Here is a 23,558-nt window from a genome sequence, read left to right on the forward strand (position 1 = left end):
AACTCTTTCACCAGCACAGCAGCTGGTAGTCTTTGTGCTTGTTAGAGCCTGATACTGTGACTCTCAACACAGGAAGAATAAGATTCACTAAACTGTGGTTCCAATTAATCTTTAGCAAATATTGCCCTTTAAATGTTCCTGCATCTGTTAGTCTTGTCACAATTTCTTCTAAGGTGCAAAAATCTGAAACTTGTAACAGTTAATAAATTAAATGTAAGTCTGACTGAAGTAAACTAAGACTTCACTTTAAGATGCATTGGGAAAAGCATTTCCTTAGATATGCTGTACAACGCTGATTAATATCAGGACTATTTTGCTAGCACTGCTGCTGAGTCAGGGTTGCAGTCGACTCAGTCTACAAGTGTTGCAATTGTCTTTAGAAAGTGGAGACCAAGGTCATTAAACATATCTGGCACACTTTCTATTTAAAAAAAAATAAATTGTAAACCAATTGCTGGCAGATTAACTTGGTCAAGGAAGCCTGTGTTCTAAAAACAGCTTACTATTCAGGAGATGTACAAGTGGGTGTATGGCCTAGATTTTTATAGAAGTCCTGTTTTTAAAATTGAGTGGCCATTATCCTAAAATGGGATTATGACTTCCCCTGTTTATGAATGTGCCAATTTATAATTCAGGAATTTTACTTTAAAAATTTAAATTTTAAACTTAGGGCAAAAGATCAACTATTCTAGGCCCCACTGCCCTCAATCTTAAAGCAAGACTACACATGACTCTCTTGTACGGTTCTTTCTTGTAATATTTAAATATTCCTACTAGGTAGGGAATACAAATGGAAAGGTAAATCCAGCCTGTTTTTTTTTTTTTTCTTCAGGTAATGTGTTCTTGCAAGCCACTCCTCTACAGATTGATTTCCTTTCAGGATATTTTTATATACACAGTAAACAATTTACATGTTAATTGGTGGGGAAACTATGCTTCCTGTACTCAAGATAGTAAACCACTGTCTTGTAAGACATGAGGTATTTTGTGTTCTTGTTTCTGAAAAACTTTACACAAGATATACAAAAAGCATGGTAAACAAGTCATCTATAAGTGGCTTACAATTTTCAGTAGAGAAGGGGCTGAATATGAAATTGTGTATTGAATAAAGTGCTTGAAATATCAAATTGCCTTAATATCTTGTTTTACATATATAGTAACTCCTTATTTTAATAGTAAGACCATTTGTTGTTTTTTACAAGGCACAGTCAAGGGTAATAGGTCTAAAAGCAGGTTGACCAGCTTTGTTTTGACTTGCAGGCACAGCTGTAATCGCTTCCTTCTATTCCTTTAGCCCATGCTTGAGATGACTGAAGATTATCACATTCTGTATTTCATTACCTAACTGCCTTATCTGTGAATACAAAACCCAGCAGCTAGGATAGGGAGCTGGCAAGAGTATTTTAAAGAAGTTAAAACCTGTCACAACCCTCATAATGGGAAGCTGTTGTTCCTTGGGAGCAAGAGGCTGTGGAAAGAGGGGAGATCATTTTAGGCCTCCACCTTGAAGTATCCCTTTAAACATAAATCAGTTGATATACTATTTTCAGAATAGGAATCAAATAAGGTATTAAAGTTCAAGTGCCAAATTTCAGGTCCACTGAAGATTTGTACAAAGATTCAGATGTGAACATAGTATTGAGTACATCATTTCTCCACTAAATTGTCTGTCTTCTCTGGAATATCTGAAGAGATGTTTATCACAAGCCCAGGTGTAGTGTTGATATCCTCCAGGTGCAGGACTCCTCTGAAAGACATTACTTCACATTAGAAAAGGGTAGCTCTGTTTTGAGAATGTAATTTTTTCTTGTATATGTTATCAACCTTTCATTGTAAATCAACATATGAAGTAACTGCAGACTTAGTTTGTTTATTTATTAAATGAAGAGGCAGCACATGTATTGAGGTTTGAAGAAAGCTGCTTTGATACTTGTTGACTTTTGGCACATCATGTAAACTGGTTTCCAATCTAAAATATCAGCATATGCTTCAGTTCCATCAAATCAAGATTTAATATCTGAGGTAGGAAGTTTAAACAATTATCTGCCACCACATTAGTGCTAAGCTAAAGTGCCTGTCAATGACTGGACATGTTTACAAGACATATGCTTTTACAATAGCGAGCTCTGCTGAAGATTCAACACACTACTGTTCAATTAAGGGATGAGTATTCCCCATCTGCTTGATACCCCCTCCACTAAAATCAGGCCTGCCACATGGCTAGTTCTAGGGTGACTTCTTTAATCCATACAGGAAAAAAATGCAACCTTAAAAAGGTGGCCTGCAATTGAAAAATTACCTCTGTATCAAACTATGTCAGCATAGACCTCTTGAAACAGTGGCCAGCAGTGATTAGGCCACATGTATGCTTTTCATGGTAGGTTAAGGAATAGCCTAGCACCACCACTGTTTTTGACCACTTACTTACACATCAGTACTTTGCTCTCATTGTCAGTCTGTATAATTAGCCTTTTTCTAGTTCTGCCTAGTTTAAACAGGTGGCAGTATTAAGCCCCTTGCTTGTCACATGGAAGTAGTCAGATCCAATGAGTATTGCTGTTTCCCTACTCTGATGGTAGATGAATTGCTCTGGCTTTAACATTGTGCTTGGTGTGAAGTGAAGATGGCAGGAGGTGACAGTAGCCAGTAGGGCAGATGCCTTAGTAAAGGGCACTTTAAGTATTTACCTTTTCAGTTTGCAAACTCCTTACTCCCCAAACCCGGAAGGGCTGTCAAGCATCTTCAGGCCTCTCACTCCTGCCTGGCTGGCTTTCTTTCTTAGATTGCTTTATATGTCATAACTGAAGACTTCAGCTAATTTTGGCACAGACAAGTCCACTGTGGTTCAGATGTGAGACATTTTCAGTTTTAAACTCCATCTTAATGTTGGCCTGGCATTTTATTTTCAGTATGTTAAAACCCTGAGGAATGTTGTCTTAACTGTGTTGGAAGTAAGTGTACACTCTTTGCCTTACTCACTGAGCTGAGGTGCTTCTTACTCAAGGCAGCAGAGCTGGGATATAGGAACTGATGACTGCATTCTACTCTACCAAGCTGCAATTAATGTTTTCCATTGTCAGAGCACTACGCACACTAATCCCCCCCCCTCCCACCCTTATGAAAAAGGGAGGTAAATTGTCACCAGATGAGGGAAGAGAAGTGACTTCTGTAGAATGAGGTGGTGTATATAATTGACTCACATGATTTAGGCTTTGTCTACACTGCCACTTGAAAGACATCACTGTCATTTGCAGGTGCTTTAAAAAGCTCCGCTCCCCTCCCCTCCCCAACAAAGCTTTTGCTGAGGCAAGTGGCAGTGTAAAGGGCTTGGCTCCTTGTCAGCAGGAGTACTCGCCTGCCGTCAACGGGAACCCCGCGCATAGGGGGTGGAAGTAGTTTGTCAGCAAAAGTGCAGACAAACAGCATTTACACAGCTGTGTCACTAAAAGCTGTGTAGTGTAGACAAAGCCTTAGTGTTTTCAAAGCACTTCACTGTCCTTGACTGAAAATGTAGAGTTATTGCTAAAGCCAGGCTAAAAACAGAATGTCTGGCTCTTAACCTTGTTTGACTACACTGCCATTGCAGAGCTTCAGACGTTTGGTCATCCTGACATAAATAATGCTATAGAGAAAAAGCCTACCCCTCAGATTGTCTTCAGAGAGCTGCTGCTACACCTGTGAAATGGTGATAATGTATTAATTTAATAGGTGGTATTGACCTGTTTTTTCCAAACTTCCTTATAAGAAGTGACTTACAGTGGAAAGCTAATCACTGCCTTTTTGTAGAGTGGTAGCAGACTCTCCATATTATATGAGAGTCTTATGACTACAACCATAGCTTTTTTTGGGAGTATGCAAGAATTACTCACTTGTGTTCGCAGGAAGGGAAAAGCACTTTTAAGATTCCTAAAACTAGAGCTGCTCCTACAACTCCAGTCCCAATGACTTCCATCAGCTTAAAGAACACAGGAAAAGATTTAAGCCAGAACCCGCACAGCTCTTTTCTCAAGTATTCCACCCACTGGCACATCACCTGAAACCAAACATGTTAAAAGAACAAGATAAACATATTTCAGAAACTAGTGCAGTCTAGCCACTGGTGAATCTCTACACGATGTATTAGCTCTGTTTTAAATGTATAATACAGTTCATACACTGCTTTACACACCACTCTTACTTTTTAATTGACAGTCTCCCTGCTCAGGAAGATCTGACACATGCAAATCTGAAATACAGCCTTAGTAGAGTGATATGAGAGGAGATCCCATTTTTGGGTGGGGAGCCGAGAACCACAGAGCAGCTGGAGGCAAGGCTATAGTGAAGCTTAGATGTAGATTACATATGCTACTTGGGACCAGAATAGCATTTCCCTGCTGTACACTGCAATGGGAAAGGGGTACTGGTGATGCATCAGCAACATTATATTGGCTATGAAGCACCTTTGAGGGCTGCCTGATAGAGCACAAGAAGGTAGAATGTTTGGAGAAGAACCCCAGTGATTTTTTTCAACTATCAAACAATGCTGGGCATTAACCTGCTGCAGTGGTGACTTGCAGGTAGTGTTTTGTTTTCGCTCGCTTTTTGTATCTGATTGCAACAGTCTTTAAAACAGGAGCGTTGTAGCAGTAACTACTCTCCTCACCTGGGAGTAGACTGAACAGAATCTTTCCTTTGTGTGTGATTGTTGCTGGCCTCTAAGGGCTTGGCTACACTTGCAGCTGTAGAGCGCTTTAAGTTAAACCGGCCTTCGGAGAGTGCAGTAGGGAAAGCGCTCCAGTCTGTCCACACAGAGCTTAAAGCGGACTGGCATGGCCACATCTGCAGCACTTGCAGCTGCATTGGGAGCAGTGTATTATGGGCAGCTATTCCACCATACAAGTGACTGCAACATGCTTTTCAAATGGAGGGGTGGGGTGGAGTGCGACAGGGAGAGTGAAGTGTGTTTTGGAGTGCTGAGCGTGTCAGCACACTGTCTTGTAAGTTCAGACCCTCCTCCTTCACTCAAAGCGAACATTAACTGTTTGCTAATCTGGTCTGAGGAAAAAAAAAAAAAGCCAGCACTCCAAAAGGGACCTTTGAAAGGGCACTTCCACCTCCCAAGTTCACAACAAAGACAAGAGAGGCCACTTCAGTTAAGGGGATTATGGGATGTTTCCAGGTCAATTAGAGCATTGTAACATTACTTCTCATTTACACTGGCACTGAAGCGTCTCACCCAATACGCAAACAGCTGTTAATCCTCTCGAGGAGGTGGAGTACCAGGAGCACTCCAGCCAGGGAGTCAGAGCGCTCTACATATCTTGCCAGTGTGGATGGGGAGTAAGGTAGAGTGCTCTGAGAGGCTTTATTGTGGTATAACGTGCAAGTGTAGCCACAGCCTACGGATATGTCTACACAGCAAAGAAAAATCCATGGCTGGCCCATGCTAGCCAACTCAGCCTCAGGCGATGGGGCTGTTTCATTGCTGTGTAGACTTTCAGGAGTCTACACACCAAATAAAACAGCTCCTGAGCCTGCTGGCACAGGCCAGCCACAGGGTATGTCTATGCAGCGAAGAAAAACCCAAGCAGCAGTCTGCAAAGGCCTAGAATTTAGGTGTATTCTCATCGCTTAGCTAGTTATAGAGGTATAAAAGAAAGAATCAAAATCACTGTCTGCTGGTGTAAGGGCTTCTCTTACTGTGACAGTCTAAGGCCTCGTTCTTAGGCTAAGCAGCAAAGGCAGCCATAAGCTGGGAAGTGTATGGTCACATCCTGACATTCCAAACTAGTCACAATGAAATAAGGTGCTATTGGGCTGTTAAGAATACAATCCTGTCCTGATATTCCTATCACCTCCAGAGAAAGGGAAGAGCCTAGAAAATGTAAGAGGAAACTTAGTTTGATAGCATCCTATCTGGCAAGAACTCACTTATCAATAGCTGGGCTGTGAAATCCTCATTTCTGTATTGTTCTATCACTGTAATCTCCTCTTCCCTACTGTTTGTCTGTATAATCTCTGTCTGGGTCTGTGATTGTTTCTGTCTGCTGTATAATTAATTTTGTTGGATGTAAACCAATTAAGGTGGTGGGATATAACTGGTTAAATAACCATGTTACAATGTTAGGATTGGCTAGTTAAATTTCAGTAAAATGATTGGCTAAGGTATAGCTAAGCAGAACTCAAGTTTTACTATATAGTCTGCAGTCAATCAGGAAGTAAGGGGGGGGAATGGGAACAGGGAATGGGGGAATTGGAATCATGTTTTGCTAAGGTGGGGGGAAATGGGAACAGGGACACAGGCAAGGCTCTGTGGTGTCAGAGCTGGGAAGGGGGACACTGAGGAAGGAAACTGGAATCATGCTTGCTGGAAGTTCACCCCAATAAACATCCAATTGTTTACACCTTCAGACTTTGGGTATTGTTTCTCTCTGTTCATGTGAGAAGGACCAGGAAGTGACAGGGTGAAGGAATAAGCCCCCTAACACCTGGAAAGTCCCTCCTCTGAAGGAACTGTTCATTCTTTTCAGCTTTCTATCCCTAGAATAGCTATCATAGCCTCTAGAAAGGCACAATATGGTTGCTGAAATGGCATGTGGATGGCCTTCGTGTTGCAACGCACAACTTACTGAATCATACTTGGGGGGCAAGGAGCGTCTGGCTTCCTTTCCTAGCCATGGATTAATGGGGATAATTTACTGCTTTCTGCTTGATTCCAAAGAAGGAGAGACTAAGATTCTGTAACATTAGCACTATGCTGATAAACACAAACTTAATTGTCCAGTCTTCTCAACACCACTCCCCCTAACTGCCATTATTTTCTTCTAGATTTCTCACTTGCTCTTATCCATTTCCAATGCTAAACACAAAATTAGAGAAATTTCTGATTCAATTTTAACAGGGACTTAAGATGGACATCATAAGTATTTTAAACAATTACCTTATAAGATGATGGAGGCTCTGTCCTGAGAGGAGTCTCTGGTAACTTGCCAGGTAATGTCTCTTCATCTACTGTAGTTTCTACTTGCCTGAGGAGGTAGTGACTGGTTGGTTGCAGTGGGCCTTGAACATCTACTAAAGAAGAAAAGCATCATTAAACAAACATTTTTAGCTTCATTTCACCCACACAACTTCTGGTGGCGCAGTATATAATCTAACAATGCACACAGTAAGCAAAAGAAAGTAATGCTGCATGTGTGCGTATGCTGTAAGGTTATCTAAGTTTATAATGAAAATACAAATAATTAAAAGCTGACATTTTCATTTGACCTTCGGAATAAACCCTGAAAGAAGCTAGGTAGCATTACTAGGCAGATTCAACTGTGAACTTTAGCTGTCATCTGCAAAAAGGTGAGAAATAAAATTCATCAAGTCCCTTAGTAAACCCATAAGAGAATTTGATTAACAGAAACTGAATTCTGGCCACATTTTCAACATAAAGTAAAATTTGGTAACTCAAACTATTCCCTATATTGAAAAGGACCAGGCAGGAACTTACTTTACAGAACTCAATTCTTGTCTTGAGAAAGCTTCAATGGTAAACTTTATTGTAGGATGACAGAAATGGCAAATACAACTCAGCTAGGAGAACTACAGTGATATTAGATCCCCATCATCTTAAATGTCATTTCAGAAGCACCTCTGAAGAAAAAATGCATTTGAAAAGAGAACAAAAGAAACAGCACACAGAATGCTAAAGTGCTAAAATAAGGCACAACCAATAATCTCTTGATGAACAGGAGAGTGTATGTCTTGGGCAAGTCAGTTCACCTCTACATGCCTCAGCTTCCCTCTCAATCAAACAGGGATAGTGAACCTTGCCTGTCTTTGTCAAATGCTTTGTGATCTATGCATTAATAGCATTATGTAAGTGCTATATATTACATACCTTTTCCTGAGAGATTGGGAAGTGTAAACAACATGTCATTTTCCCTGGGGATGGAATACAGCATGCTTTCCTTCAGAGGAACAGTATGGTTTGAATGTCTAAGTACTCTCAGGCCCTTAATTAATATGTTTATTTCAGTAACCTCCTCTTGCTGAACCTGCAAAGGAGAAAAATATTGGAATTCTATATCTGTTTTAAAGTAAGGGTGAGGCAGGCCACTGGCTAAAAACAAGCTCCATTAAAATACTCTAGCATGAAGATTTTTGTGGATGCACAAGTATTACTAACATAATTAATAGTATTTATTTTTATTTACTTATACATTAGCATGTATAAGTAAATGTATTACTAAGTGCATTAAAGGTTGGGAAGGTGCCTGTTCCTGCAAAAAGGTATGTTAATATGATCGGCTTGATTTTCAAGAGTTGTATCTAATTCATTATGGCTATGATTCAGAAAGGTATTTAAGCACCTGCCTCACTTCAAGCACGTGAGTAGTCCCAGTGAAGTAAATAGGATTTTGCACGTGATTTAGTATACTGCTGAACTGAGCCTTATGCTACTGGCCATTCACTAGGCACTACTGCTACCATTTCCTACTTTACAAAGTCTGACATCAAGGGATAACGCATTTTTACACAGGTGTATTTATCTGCAGAGCCAGTGGGGTGGTTTCTGATATGACCTGCAGCAGTTCAGCTTGTCAGCAAAACAAGTTCTGCCAACATGATTAATATCTCCATTTGTCCTTCCAGCAGCTTACGCTTACCTACTCTTTCTTTAATTTAAAGCTACAATATTCAGAGTAGGGAGTGGCACAACACTGATGTAACAAAGTTATTAAAAAGTACAAACAGAATATGCATATTTTGTAACCATATTTATACTAGATTGACCTAAAACAATCTCGTATTTTTCCTCCACCCAAATATTAGGTGATGTATTATTTTGACATTCTTTATTTCTAAAAAATGATCATTAGAAGTACTGACTTATGAGGGAAAAATTTCAGTGTGGAAGAGTAACAAGACAGCTGTTCAAAATACAAGACCAGGAACTGACAGAAATCCGGCATGTACATTGGGTCCAGGACAAAGACTGCAACATGGAAGTTTGTCAACAAAAAGGAATGCAGTAGGATGTAAGCTATTAGCTGGATCCTGCCCTTTGGTGATGCACAGTATTGCGTAGCTCAGAATTTAAACTACTGCATAATATGAATCATCTGTTCACTGTCAGCTGATAATCAAGACTGGATGCAGTGTTGGTATCAGGATATTAAGGAGACAAGGTGGGTGACCAGCTTCTGTTGGTAAGAGACAAGCTTTCGAGCTATACAGAGCTCTTCTTTGGATTGAAAAGAGTGAAAGCCCCAGACAGAAATAAAACAGTTTAATATGCTAGTACTAACTCCCTATCAAGATTTGAAGTATTTTGTATAGAATAGTGAAAGATCTGAAACAAAGCATTCCTACTATATGGTAGTCACAGTAGGAACCAATGCAACACAGGCTTAAGCTAATTTTTTTCCATAATAAAAGGTGTAATACACATTTTCATTGTTTTGAGTGTTTTAGAATGTATTACCAGATCATTTTAATAAGCTACAGTCACAATTATTTTGACAAATGTACTACCTGTTAAATGTCTGTGCATGCACAGAGAAAGGAGAATATAAGCCATTTTGATAATTCCTTATTAACAAAATCAGTGTTCTACTGCTGTGGTAAATTTCATAGTGAAATCTCAGCAAAAACTAGAGCCTGTATAAGACAGAAATGTATACTAAACCATAACCTGGACATTTTTACTTGCTGCAACAACTTGTATCATTAGGTATGCTCAGTGCAGAACTTCTCTGGTTTGAAGAGTGAGTGGCTAACAATTTATGCAAAAATTTTGAAAAATAAAGTGCTGCATACTTTCAATTTTTTTGACGACAGATATTTCCTGAATTCTCATCTCAACTATAATTGAGAAACATCTTTCCATAGCAAATTAGATTATTTTTTCTTAAGAGCTCATTTGCCCTCAGTGTGTCTCTCCTAAAGCCTGTCTGTGATTATTATTTTCATGGCAACTACCAAGTTTTTGGGGCTAGGGCATTGCTTAAAATTCAGACACAATATTCTATAAGGAGACAAAATAGTCTAGGCCTTGATCTTGCAAGGTGCTAAGCACTTTATCCCCAATCCAGCACAGCACTTAAGCATATGAGAGTTAAAACTTGTAAAATTACTATTCCAATTTAGAACGGGCAAATAAACATGATTAGTGTTACCTCTCTCCCATCGATTTCTGTCACCTCTTCCTGAATGACAATCAACAGCAAATTTGATCTGGATGCCAAGGGCCACTCACGAAACATGATGCGAACACTGACAATTCCCCAATGCCTTTGATCCAATAGGTTATCAGAGTTTCTAGTTTCCACTGTCAACAGATAATTATGCAATGCACAAAGTCACAAAGAGAAACAGAAACAGAAGTCCCACCGATCCTCATGACCTTACTACCCACATCTGCCTCATACCCGCCACCCCAAAGTCTACCATGATCACACACTCAACATCCCTCCACCTCTCTCTCTCAATGCTTCCTGGACACATCTACTGTCCTCCTCCCCAAACACCATGCTCCCACCACTAGAGTGTGTGTGTGTGAGAGAGATGTGAAAATGAAGAGTCCAAGTTTGTGTTGATATTTTGATGTGCAGGTGGTCAGGCATATGAATTGAGGCTGGTCTGGATGTCACATCCAGGTTGTTGATGCACTGCACAGCTTGTCCATGTTGGGAGACACAAGGTGCTTGGCCTTGTGTCTTCAAATCACCCAATAAGACCCTAAAATATTCATTGCTTTTACAGTAAAGCCACTTAATATCAAAATATTTTTTTAATTATTTATGTTTTTTATTTATGCAGCAGTGCCTTGCATTATGAAAAACTTATGGCCAAATAAGAGAAAATACTAAGATAAATTTATATAGTTATTTCCCAGTGGATCCACAAGCTTGTTGAATGTTTCCTGAATTACGATATTGAATATACAGTTAAAGTGCCAAATCCTAAGAGATGCAAAGCACCTGCAGCTCCCGATCCTCGCAACCTTTAAATGCCAAGTCCCCTGAATTCTGATTAAGTTTAATGGGAACTGAAGACATTCAACACTCAGCAAAATAGAATCCATTGATCTCAATAGGAGTTACAAGTGCTTAAGAGGGGCTAAGCAGAATTTAACAAAGTTCTTAGCACAGAACTACTCAGTCAGAACTCAGACTTCTGTCCAGGGCAAGAACTTGAATACTTAGGGCTTCAGCCCTCAGATGAAGTCAGTATAGTTAACTTGTTTTTACAATAACATAACATCAGAATGAGGACCTTAGTATCCTATAGCACTTTAGATCTTCAAAAGAACTTTACCAATGTTATCTAATTAAACCTCACAACAACCCTGCAGAGAGGTTAAAAGTCTTGTGCCAAGGTCACAAAGCTGAGAACAGAACTCTAGAGTTCCTGGTTCCTAGGCCTTGCGTCAAATCACTTTTTTTTGCCTAGTTTCTGATTTACATAGCACAGGGGTTGGCAACCTCTGGCATGTGGCTCGCCAGGGGGCCGGGCCAGTTTGTTTATCTGCTGTGTCAGCAGGTTAGGTGGACCGCAGCTCCCACTGGCCCAGGCCAATAGGCGGCGGGAAGCGGTGCGGGCGAGGATGTGCTGGCCACGGCTTCCAGCCACCTCCATTGGCCTGGGGCGAACCATGGCCACTGGGAGCTGCAGTCCGCCAAACCTGCCGACGCAGCAGGTAAACAAACTGGCCCGGCCCATGCTTACCCTGGCGAGCCACATGCCAGAAGTTGCCAACCCTGACATAGCACATTTGTAAAATTTCAAAAGCACTGTAGATTAGTGGGTTGGACAATTAGAAAGAAAATGGAATTTGAGAATGCTCAGCATCTCGCAGGATAAAATCTTGTCAAGAAAAATGCAAGAGTCAATTACCTCTGAAGTAAGTTACACTTTGAAATGTTTTATGATCTATACTAGAGATGAAAAAGATAGGAGCATACTTTTACTACATGTGACAAATAGTAATGAGTTACTGCCTATCCCAGAAAGAGAGTATTTAATTATTAGTTTGTCATCCTTTGGGTTTTCAAAAGATTAGAAAAGCAATTTAAAAGACCATTAGTAAAGGTCTGATCATAAAGGGCAGATGATCTCAGAAGCCAACCTTGAGACTGACCATAACTAGTGAATCTGCATGTAAAAGGATCTTCAGTCAAATGAACATTGTCTCAGCTTCATTAATTATGCAATCCACTATGCAAATCCAAGTATCAAAACACTTTTGATTGGCAGTCCTTGCACAAAAGACTACACCACTGAACTAGGGGAAGGAGAACAGACATGTTCGCTGGGTCGTGGAACAGACATGTGCAACACATCTCAAAGAACAACATTTACAGAACAGGTTAGTAACCGCTTTCTTCAAGTGATTGCAAGTATCCATTCCACTTCCGGTTTGAATTGGGAATGGGCGACAGGGAATGGATTACTCCGTGATTACCTGTTCTGTTCACTCCCTCTGAGGCACCTGGTATTGGCCATGACAGGATAGTGGGCTAGATAGACCTGTGGTCTGACCCAGTATGGCCATTCTTATGACCTAATTGTGAGTCACTTGAGGTGGGTTTCCGAGTCCACCTGAACAATGACCGAAGGACTGCTCATCAGAACTTGGCACCATCTCTGGAATGCTGAGATATGGTATAAGTAGTAGTAAAGGTGTGTACTGAGGGCCAAGTTGCAGCCCTACAAATATCTGATATAGGCACATAAGCTAAAAGCACTGCAGAAGTTGCTTGAGATCTTGTTGAGTGTGCTATCACCTTGCTTGGCAGCACTACATTGGCAATGTCATAGCACAGGTGTATACAGGAGTAAAACTGGTACAAGATCCTCTCCAGCAAGACGGGGTGGGGTGGGGGGAAGCCTTCATCCTGTCTGCAAGTGCTATAAACAGTTGAGAAGATGATCTCAACAATCTAGTTCTAGCTAAATAAAAAGCCAACATCCATGGCATGGAATCTAAACACTTCTGAATGGCAGCCGTTGCACAGGAGATACAACATTGAACTAGTAGGGGAAAACAACAGCTTCCCCCCATTACAGACAGTATAAAATATCAGGATTGCAACACCTACACAACAGCATCTTATATGTGAGAAACCTCCAGTCCCAATGTAGGTGGAATAATTACAATGGCAAAATATACTTCAAGATCAACATAATCCTAAATTCCTATTTATCCTACTCAAACGCCCTTTGGATGCGTGCCACCCAACATAGGGAGACAGCCATGGATATAAACTGGACACTAGGAAGTTTAGACTTGAAATTAGATGAAGGTTTCTAACCATTAGAGGAGTGAAGTTCTGGAACAGCCTTCCAAGGGGAGTAGTGGGGGCAAAAGACATATCTGGCTTTAAGACTAAGCTTGATAAGTTTATGGAGGGGATGGTATGATGGGATAGCCTAATTTTGGCAATTAATTTGGCAACTGATCTTTGATTATCAGCAGGTAAGTATGCCCAGTGGTCTGTGATGGGATGTTAGATGGGTTGGGATCTGAGTTACTATAGAGAATTCTTTCCTGGGTGTGGGCTGGTTAGTCTTGCCCACATGCTCAGGGTTTAACTGATCGCCATATTTGGGGTCGGAAAGAATTTTCCTCCAGGGCAGATTGGCAGAGGCCCTGGAGGTTTTTCACCTTCCTCTGCAGCATGGGTCACTTGCTGGAGGATTCTCTACAGCTTGAGGTCTTCAAACCACAATTTGAGGACTTCAATAACTCAGACATAGGTTAGGGGTTTGTTACAGGAGTGCGTGGGTGAGATTCTGTGGCCTGCGTTGTGCAGGAGGTCAGACTAAATGATCATAAAGGTCCCTTCTGACCTTAAAGTCTATCATTATATTCACATTACCCAGTCTAGTGCAAAACCCTCCCCTTTCAAAAATATACACAAGGTCTGTATTTCAGGTTAAACCGCGTAAATACAAGGAAATGACTGGGACATTGAAACATATGAGGATGTCAGATTTTGTTTCATGTTGATTCTAAACACATCCTAACTCTGTAAATGTGTTGTTTCCAAATATTGCTGACCTTCAGAGAGCACCATAGCAATGAATTATCTGTTATGTCCTTCTCTAGGTGACATGGAAGCAGATATCCCAGGTAAAGAATTGAGCAGTACTCACATATTAAAGTTTGACACTTAATCCGGGTAACACCTCTCTTCATAGGAAAGTCATTTACATATATCTGTCCACTATTGTAGGTGATATTAAAGACAACCTTAAAAAAAGAAGATAGTTGGCAAAATATTAATATATACAGTCAGATTTTCAGTTTCATAAATAATGTAAAGAACAGAGTAGAGAGTCACTATTGTATAAAATACTGAAATGAATAAGTCATCAGAAAAATCTGCAAACACACACATTCACAGGTAGAGTTTGGTTCATAACTTACTAATATGTTGAGTAAACAAAAACAACAAACCTGTGCTTCTTGAGATTCCTCACTGGTTTTCAACATAGTAACATTAACTCTGATGTTCTCCTGAAAAAAAAAAAACAGTAATGAGAAAATAAATGTTGAGTCCTGTAAAATGAGTCCCACTTTATTGAAGAATAAATGACGTGTAGGACAAGTGAGCACATTCCCTATGCTCACTGTCTGGCAAAGTGCAGCTAGTGGAATGTGCTTACTTGTCCCACACATCAGTTTTTAAAGAGGACTAATTACAAAAGAATGATCATCACTCCCTGTTAAGTGAAAAAGAAAATGATTTTTTTTTAAATGAAGATCAAGAGAACGTGCCATGTTTCCACATACCAACATGCTTAAGATGGAGTCAATTATAGCGAGAGCCCCACCAAATTCACGGCCCATGAAATCTGGTCTCCCCCCGTGAAATCTGGTCTTTTGCGTGCTTTTTCCTTGTACTATACAGATTTCACAAGGGAGACCAGAGTTTCTCAAATTGGTATTCCTGACCCAAAAGGGAGTTGCGGGGGTGGGGGTGGGGTGTCACAAGGTTATTTTAGGGAGGTCGGAGTATTGCTGCCCTTACTTCTGTGCTGCCTTCAGAGCTGGGCAGCTGGAGCGCAGTAGCTGTTAGCCGGGCACTCAGCTCCGAAGACAGCGCCCCGCCAGCAGCAGCGCAGCCAGGGAGTGGTGGCTGCTGACTGAGGGCTCAGCTCTGGAGGCAGCAGCACAGAAGTAAGGGTGGCAATACCATACCATGCCATGCTTACTTCTGCGCTGCTGCTGGAAGTGGCTCTGCCTTCAGAGCTGGGCTCCCGTCCAACAGCTACGGCTCTCCAGCTGCCGAGTTCTAAAGGCAGAGCCGCCACCAATAGCTGCACAGTACCACAACGCCTCCCTACAACTCCTCTCCCTACGACTCCCCCACCCCCAACTCCTTTTTGGATAAAGACCCCTACAGTTACAACACCATGAAATTTCAGATTTAAATAGCTGAAATTATGAAATTTATTATTTAATCCTATAACCATGAAATTGACCAAAATGGACCGTGAATTTGGTAGCAAATGAAGGCAAAAGAAACCTAATATGGCAGAATTTCTCAATCTGTGGGCTGTCATAAACAGAAAGTTAAGGGTTAATGTCTCTTTTACCTGTAAAGGGTTAAGAAGCTCAGTAAACCTGGCTGACACCTGACCAGAGGACCAATAAGGGGACAAGATACTTTCAAATCTTGGTGGAGGGAAGTCTTTTGTTTGTGCTCTTTGTTTGGGGGTTGTTCACTCTTGGGACTAAGAGGGACCAGACATCAATCCAGGCTCTCCAAATCCTTCTGAATCAGTCTCTCATGTTTCAAACTTGTAAGTAATAACCAGGCAAGGCGTGTTAGTTTTATTTTTGTTTTCTCAACTTGTAAATGTTCCTTTTTTGCTGAGAGGATTTTACCTCTGTTTGCTGTAACTTTGAACCTAAGGCTAGAGGGGGTTCCTCTAGGCTATAAGAATCTGATTACCCTGCAAAGTATTTTCCATCCTGATTTTACAGAGATAGCTTTTAATTAGAGAAAGAAAGGTAAAAATTCTCTTTTTAAGAACCCGATTGATTTTTTTCCTTGTGTTAAGATCCAAGGGGATTGGATCTGGACTCACAAGGAATTGGTGGGAGAAGGGAAGGGGGGATGGTTAAATTCTCCTTGTGTTAAGATCCAAGGGGATTGGATCTGGACTCACCAGGAATTGGTGGGAGAAGGGAAGGGGGGATGGTTAAATTCTCCTTGTGTTAAGATCCAAGGGGATTGGATCTGGACTCACCAGGAATTGGTGGGAGAAGGGAAGGGGGGATGGTTAAATTCTCCTTGTGTTAAGATCCAAGGGGTTGGATCGGTGTTCATCAGGAACTTGGTGAAAAAGCCTCTCAAGGCTGCCCAGGGAGGGGAAGGTTTTGGGGGGACAGAAAGTGATCCAGACACTGAAATTTCTGGATGGTGGCAGTGTTACCAGATCTAAGCTGGTAATTAAGCTTAGAAGTGTCCATGCAGGTCCCCACATCTGTACCCTAAAGTTCAGAGTGGGGGAGGAACCTTGACATGGGTCATGACCCAAACTTGGATCATTATAATGTGTCAAAAAGGGTCATGTGGAAGACAAAGCGTGGGGAGGAGTTTCCTATCCTGGGAGAGGAAGTTGCAGAGCCCACTCTGCACTCACCCTGCAGCTGCGGCTCCAGTCCTGTGGGGCTGTCTGGGCTCAGTTCCCCACATTCTGCATTACAACTTGTTGCTGGGAGCCTCAGCACTGCTCAGGTTTAGCCCAGCCATGCCTCCATCATGATGACAGGGAGCTGGCCGGGGCCCAATTTAAGTGAGTGGTGCTGTGGTCCCATGCACCAGCTGGAAATGCCACTCACACAAAGGCGGCCTGGCCAACCCTTCACCATAAGGGCTGAGCCAAACCTAAGTGGTGCTGCGACCCCAGAGGTCGCAATGCCCGGAGCAGGGAGACAACCCCAGGCAGCCCCGCAGGACAGGAGCCATATGAGCCACCACTGTCATACATATAGTGTATTTATTTAGTACGTATTACATTAATATGTGTACAGGCGAGTCTCATCTTACGCGGGGGTTCCGTTCTGTGGTTAAAGCACGTAAAGCGAAAACCGTGTATAGTCAAAATTACATTGAGTTGAATGGCGGGTGGAATCACCCACACTACAGAAACAGTATTTAAATTGTTATTTTTCCCTCTTTTTTTTGTTTTGTTTTTGCCGACCGTGTAAAGCTGAATTTGTGCATGTTGTCTGTCGCATCTTATGCGCATTTCTGTATTACATATTGCAAATAAGAAATACTTGTTAGGTAGATGGTTTTTGTCCTAGAGCTATTTACTGGGATGTAACAGGCCATCATGATTTACAAATGGGTAATACAGTACAACACTTAATCCATTCCCACTCCACGTCAGTGCAGAGTCATCTACGTGATTTTTAATGCTTGAGCCAGTCTAGTTTTCAAGAAGCATAACGCTGCCATTAAATGGGACAAAATTTTAGTTGTCTGAGTTGCTGGTAATCCTTACTCCTTCCACCCCATGACACCCGTAACCTCACCCACACATCCTTTCCCTGCCCAGATGCATGGGATTTGTTTCCTTCTTTCAATCTCAAAATTGTTTCAATTTATGACATTATCGCCCCTTATGACATTATCACCCCCAGTAAAATGGGGTTGAAAACCGTCTGGCCACTAATGTACAAAAGGCAATTTGCTCTTTAGTGTTTGTTACAGGAAGCAGATGTCTCCCATTTTCAGAACTAGAAACAACCATTCAGGAAAGATTAAGCTCACCACCTCATTTACATAACTAATATCAGTTACTGCCAATGTAAATCAGATTCATAATAAAGTTGTAGAACCCAACCCATTGGGCTTTCAGCCAGCTTCCTCACTCTAAACATATTCTTCTCATCTGGCCCATATTAATTCTTGATTTAGCATTAAGAGCTGTATTGTATCTTTTACCTCCCAGCCTTTCACAGCAGGGATTACTACTCCCTTCCTCTTGTGATTTCCAAACTTCTTTTGCTTTGTTTGCCAAGTAATGCTGAGTGATCCACAGGGTACATTTTCCAGGCAGTCTTAATTCTCCCTCATTTTTTAGGATTCCGGTGCATTTTGAACATATTTATGCAAAAGGTATTTATACAAAATCTTTATAGTATGATGTAGAATGACTCTCTCAGATTATGAGTTGGGGGGAAAAACTGTGCCACTGTTGCCAAAGTAATGACAAGGGAGGAAGGAAAGTCCATGTTTCAAAAGTGTTCTATTGGGCAATGAAAGGGTGTAACTGTAACAGGACATGCTGAGTCTTCAGCTAACTCAACACCTTGTCACTAAGCTCCCCACCAGTGTTTGTTAATTGGGACTTAACTGGAAGACAGGTAATTGACCTAAGGTGCCAATTAGTTGAGTAGAGTTACAGCTGAGGGGCAAATTGAGGGGCAGCAACCCCCAGCAGCTGGGATTTTATGAGCAGCCAGGAAGGAAGTGCTGGGAGCCTGAATGAAGGCAGAGATAGACATGACTAGCTACTACTCCAAATGTTCCCCTCCCTAGAAACAGGTGGGGAAGCTGGTTATGAACTCTAAATATATGTAAATAACACTACCAGCTGTGGCCTGTGGAAATAATATAATAAAGTGCAGTGGTGGTGAAGAAGACCGGGTGAGTGAGTGAGGCTGGAAAGGATCCTTAAGGGACCACCCCATGACAAATGCATAAGAGAAAAATACATGTGCTCAAAATAACTAACACTCAACCTAACCATTTCAAGCTTACAATGTGAATTATACTCTAGTTATCTTGGTATTTCAAGGTCTTTCTATCCTTTCATATCATAGTGCAGGGGTGGCCAACCTGAGAAGAAGCCAGAATTTACCAATGTACATTGCCAAAGAGCCACAGTAATATGTCAGCAGCCCCCCCCCCCCCATCAGCTCACCCTCCCCGCTCCCAGTGCCTCCTGATCAGCTGTTTCATGGCATGCAGGAGGCTCTGGAGGAAAGGCAGAGGAGCGAGGGCACGGCAGGCTCAGGGGAGGTAGCAGGAAAGGGTGGAGTGGAGGCAGGGCCGAGGGTTGAGCAGTGAGCACCCCACACCACATTGGAAAATTGGTGCCTGTAGCTCCAGCCTGAGTCGATGCCTATACAAGGAGCTGCATATTAACTTGTGAAGAGGTGCATGTGGTTCTGGAGCCACAGGTTGGCCACCCCTGTCATAGTGTCTAGTCCTAAATTAAAATATTCTTAACTCCCACTTGAATGGGAATTTTAACTGCATATGTTTAAGAAGCTTTAAAAAAAAAAGGAAAGTGATCAGTTGTCTCCTGTCCATATACTGACAAAGTTATGGATGGCAGTCATGGTGCCTGGACATTTAAAATGTTTTGAAGTGTGCAACATCAAAAAGGTGTTGCTGGTGGGAGCCACCTTCTCTCAGTTATGATTTATTACATCTAGTCATAGAACCTTGTAAGCCTCAGTCCTAAAGGGCCTTAGAATCACAGAATATCAGGGTTGGAAGGGACCTCAGGAGACCATCTAGTCCAATCCCCTGCTCAAAGCAGGGCAAATCCTGAGACAGGTTTTGTTTTGTTAATTATTTAAACACCCCAGTTCCCTAAATAGCCCCCTCAAGGACTGAACTCACAACCCTGGTTTAGCAGGCCAATGCTCAAACCACTGAGCTATCCCTCCCCCCATAGTTTGCTAACTGAGGATACAACTACACTGCAGTAAAAGACCAGAAGCACTGCTGGCCCTAGTCAGCTAACTCAGGCTTGTGGGGCTAAAACTGGCCGTGTAGCTGTTTGGGGTGGGGGTGGGGTCTCAGAGCCTGGGCTGCAGCCTGAGCCTGAGCCTCAACTACACTGCTATTATTAGCCCCACAGCCTGAGCCCTGTAACCCTAAGACAAATTGACCCAGGCTCTGAGACTCAATGCTACAGTTTTGTATTGCAGTGTAGACACACCCAGAGGCCTAATCTCTAATTTACACTCATCTTAGGTGTTATTTGTAACAGAAGGTAACTTAAATATTTGTCTTAAAATGTTTTAACTGTAATGCCTTGAATGTAAGGATGTTTGTGGAGTTCTCTATCCTATCACAAAAACTTTTCTCCCCTCCATTTAAAGCTAAACACATCAAAGTAGAGGACACCCTCAGCTCTATCTTGTACCAGGACAGATCCATTGTCTGTGGTTTATACCGAATTTAGCAGCGTTAAACCAATTTTACGCTGCACCCGTCCACACAACGAAGCCCTTTATATCAATATAAAGGGCTCTTAAAACCAATATCTGTACTCCTCCCCGACGAGGGGAGTAGTGCTCAAATCGGTATTGCCATGTCAGATTACGGTTAGTGTGGCCGCAAATCGACGGTATTGGCCTCCGGGAGCTATCCCACAGTGCACCATTGTGACTGCTCTGGAAAGCCAGCTGAACTCGGATGCACTGGCCAGGTAGACATGAAAAGCCCTGCAAACTTTTGAATTTCATTTCCTGTTTGGCCAGCGTGGAGAGCTCATCAGCACAGGTAACAATGCAGTCTCCTGAGAATCGAAAAAGAGCTCCAGCATGGACCGCACGGGAGGAACTGGATCTGATCGCTGTATGGGGAGAGGATTCCGTGCTAACAGAACTGCGTTCCAAAAGACGAAATGAAAAAACATTTGAAAAAATTTCCAAGGCCATGATGCAGAGAGGCCACACCAGGGACTCAGTACAGTGCCGTGTGAAAGTTAAGGAGCTCAGACAAGCCTACCTGAAAACCAAAGAAGCAAACGGAAAGTCCGGGGCAGGGCCAAAAACATGCCGCTTCTATGTTGAGCTGCATGCAACTCTAGTGGGGTCCGACACCACTACCCCACCCCTGTCTGTGGATTCCGAGGTGAGGGTGGTAATCGCAGCCATGGCTGAGGCTTCTGCGGACGGAGAAGATGAGGAGGAAGAGGAGGATGAGCTTGTAGAGAGCACACAGCACTCCGTTCTCCCCAACAGCCAGGAGCTTTTTCTCACCCTGACAGAATTACCCTCCCAGCCCTCCAAAAGCAACTATCCCAGACAATGAAGCCATGGAAGGGACCTCTGGTGAGTGTACCTTGTAAATATAAGACACGGTTTAAAAGCAAGCATTTTTTAATGATTAAATTTGCCCTGAGGACTTGGGATGCATTCGCGGCCAGTACAGTTACTGGAAAAGTCTGTTAACATGTCTGGGGATGGAGCGGAAATCCTCCAGTGACATCTCCATGAAGCTCTCCTGGAGGTACTCCAAAAGCCTTTACAGAAGGTTTCTCGGCAGCGCTGGTTTATTCCGTCCTCCATGGTAGGACACTTGACCACGCCATGCATGTAGCAGGTAATCTGGTTGTCATAAACAGTTAGTTAAGGGTTAAGGTTTTTTTCTACCTGTAAAGGGTTAACAAGCAGTACCTGTGGACACCTGACCAGAGGACCAATCAGGGACAAGATATTTTCAAATCCCTGTGGAGGGAAGTTTTTTTTTTCTGTTCTTTGTTTTTAGAGAGTGTCTCTTGGGAGTTGAGGGAGTCCAGACATCTTAATCAAGTCCTCCCAGGTTTCTGCAATAAATTCTTCTATTCAAGCTAGTGAGTATTAGCAAGGAACTAGTATTCTTATACTTTTATTTCTGTATTTGCAATTCTGTGTTTTGCTATAGAATTTCTTTAATTCTGTACTGTTATTGCTTTTACTGCGAAAGAAAGGAGGGGGAATTCTCTCCAGAGATTGATAAGTTTAGACCCTGTGTATTGTTCCATCTTGGTTACAGAGACAGTTACTTTCTTTTTATTCTTTAATAAATCTTTTCTGTAAAGGACTTGGTTGATCTTTCCTTGGGTGGATTCTCAGGGAAAGGGGAGGAGGGAGGCATCCCTCTGTAGTTGGATTCCGGTATCTCTCCTAGGAAAAGGGAGGGGGAAGGAAGCAGGGGGGAATGGTTTATTTCTCCTAGGTGTAAGAACTCCATGGATTTGGGGCTCTTGGGATCCCCAAGGATTTTGGGGAAGGACTGTGTCCCAATACACGTACATTATTGGGTGGTGGCAGCTTTTACCAGATCTAAACTAGGATTTTAGTTTAGGGGAACCAATGCAGGTCCCCATTTTGGAACCCAACAGCTTTAAGTGGGGGTGAGACCTATGACACTGGTATCAATGCATGACAAAGCCTAGCTGCATATGGTCCCGGTGATTGCTGGCATTCAAGCAACATCCGTTCTTTATCTCGCTGTGTTATCCTCAGGAGAGTGATATCGTTCATGGTAACCTGGTTGAAATTCAGGAATTTAAGTAAGGGGACAGAGATGGCCATTCCTACTGGGCTGTTTGCCTGTGGCTTAAAAGAAATCCTTCCCTGCAGGTAGCCAAGCGGGGGGGGGGGGGGGCGCGATTGGCACTGAGGTTTTACCCAATTTGCTAGCAGGGATCTTTACTGCTACCAGCCATGCGGTTGGGGTGGAGTGGGGAAGAGGGGGTGTTTATCAGTGATCTTCCATGATACCAGCCACGGGGTGGTTTCTGCTGCTGCAAGTTAACAGGAATGAAGCAGTACTCAATGGGTTTTGCTTGCTATTTGGGAAAGGAGGGTGCTGGATAGATGAAGGCTGCAGAAGACGAAAGACAATGGCTTACCATGGCCGCATGCAAGCCGAATTCTGCTGCCCGGACCTGCGTCTGTGATCTGTAACACCAAAGCCGCAGGCACTCAATATTAAGATGCAAAATGCAACCTTGTAGTGAAAACACATGTGCTATGTAAGGTGAATAGTGTTGTTCACCGTGAAAGAGTATGACCATTGTTCTCTAAAATGTATCTTTTTAAATACTTCTCTCCCTTTTTTCCCCTCCCTCATGCAGCTGCAAATTTTTCAAGCCTCACTACTCCGTCCCGAAGGCTCTCTCAGATAAGGCGTCGGAAAAAAAAAATGCAAGAAGAAATGTTTTCGGAAATCATGGAAGTGGCCCGCAATGAAAGAGCTCATCTGAATGAGCGGAAGGACGTGGTAGCAAAGTACAGGAAAGATGCCAGTGACCGTGAGGACAGGAGGGACGAACGTGAGGACAGGAGGGACGAACGTGAGGACAGGAGGGACGAACGTGAGGACAGGAGGGACGAACGTGAGGACAGGTGGCGGCAGGAAGATCAGCGGTGGTGGGATGCAACTCTGGGGCTGCTGCGTGATCAAACTGACATGCTCCGGCGTATGGTGGAGCTTCAGGAACGGCAGCAGGATCACAGAGTGCCGCTGCAGCCCCTGTATAACCACCCTCCCCCCTCACCATGTTCCTTAGCCTCCTCACCCGCCAGACGAGTAAGAACTCGTGGGGGTAGGCTCCGTGCACCCGCCCACTTCACCCCAGTGGACAGCCCAACCAAAAGGCTCTCATTATGATGAAATTATGAAATTTTTTTAGTGGCTTTTTCCTTCCCTACTGTTTTCCTCCCAAACCCTACCCAGGCTACCTTGTCAGTTCTCTCCCTCTTTTTATAATTAAATAATAAAGAATACATGATTTTTAAACGAGAGTGACTTTATTTCCGTAGAAAGCAAGCT

At 42.5% G+C, this 23,558-nt stretch overlaps 1 protein-coding gene across 6 annotated transcripts in view; it reads right to left on the minus strand.

The window, feature by feature from the left end:
* Window positions 1–1,394: 1,394 nt before the first annotated feature.
* Window positions 1,395–23,558, minus strand: part of GINM1 (glycoprotein integral membrane 1) — a 63,378-nt gene continuing 41,214 nt past the window's right edge. For 5 of the 6 annotated variants that reach the window (XM_039528905.1, XM_039528904.1, XM_039528906.1 and 2 more), the window contains 7 exons: window positions 14,435–14,494; window positions 14,131–14,227; window positions 10,149–10,300; window positions 7,868–8,024; window positions 6,920–7,053; window positions 3,870–4,033; window positions 1,395–1,747 (listed from right to left, as the gene is read on the minus strand). In XM_039528905.1, coding sequence (XP_039384839.1) covers window positions 1,648–1,747; window positions 3,870–4,033; window positions 6,920–7,053; window positions 7,868–8,024; window positions 10,149–10,300; window positions 14,131–14,227; window positions 14,435–14,494 — 864 coding nt within the window. In that variant the 3' untranslated portion in view covers window positions 1,395–1,647. The remainder of the gene's footprint in view (window positions 1,748–3,869; window positions 4,034–6,919; window positions 7,054–7,867; window positions 8,025–10,148; window positions 10,301–14,130; window positions 14,228–14,434; window positions 14,495–23,558) is intronic. The other variant, XM_039528903.1, reaches the window with a different exon arrangement.

This window comes from Mauremys reevesii, linkage group 3 (genome assembly GCF_016161935.1).
Source record: "Mauremys reevesii isolate NIE-2019 linkage group 3, ASM1616193v1, whole genome shotgun sequence".
Classification (NCBI taxonomy): domain Eukaryota; kingdom Metazoa; phylum Chordata; order Testudines; family Geoemydidae; genus Mauremys; species Mauremys reevesii.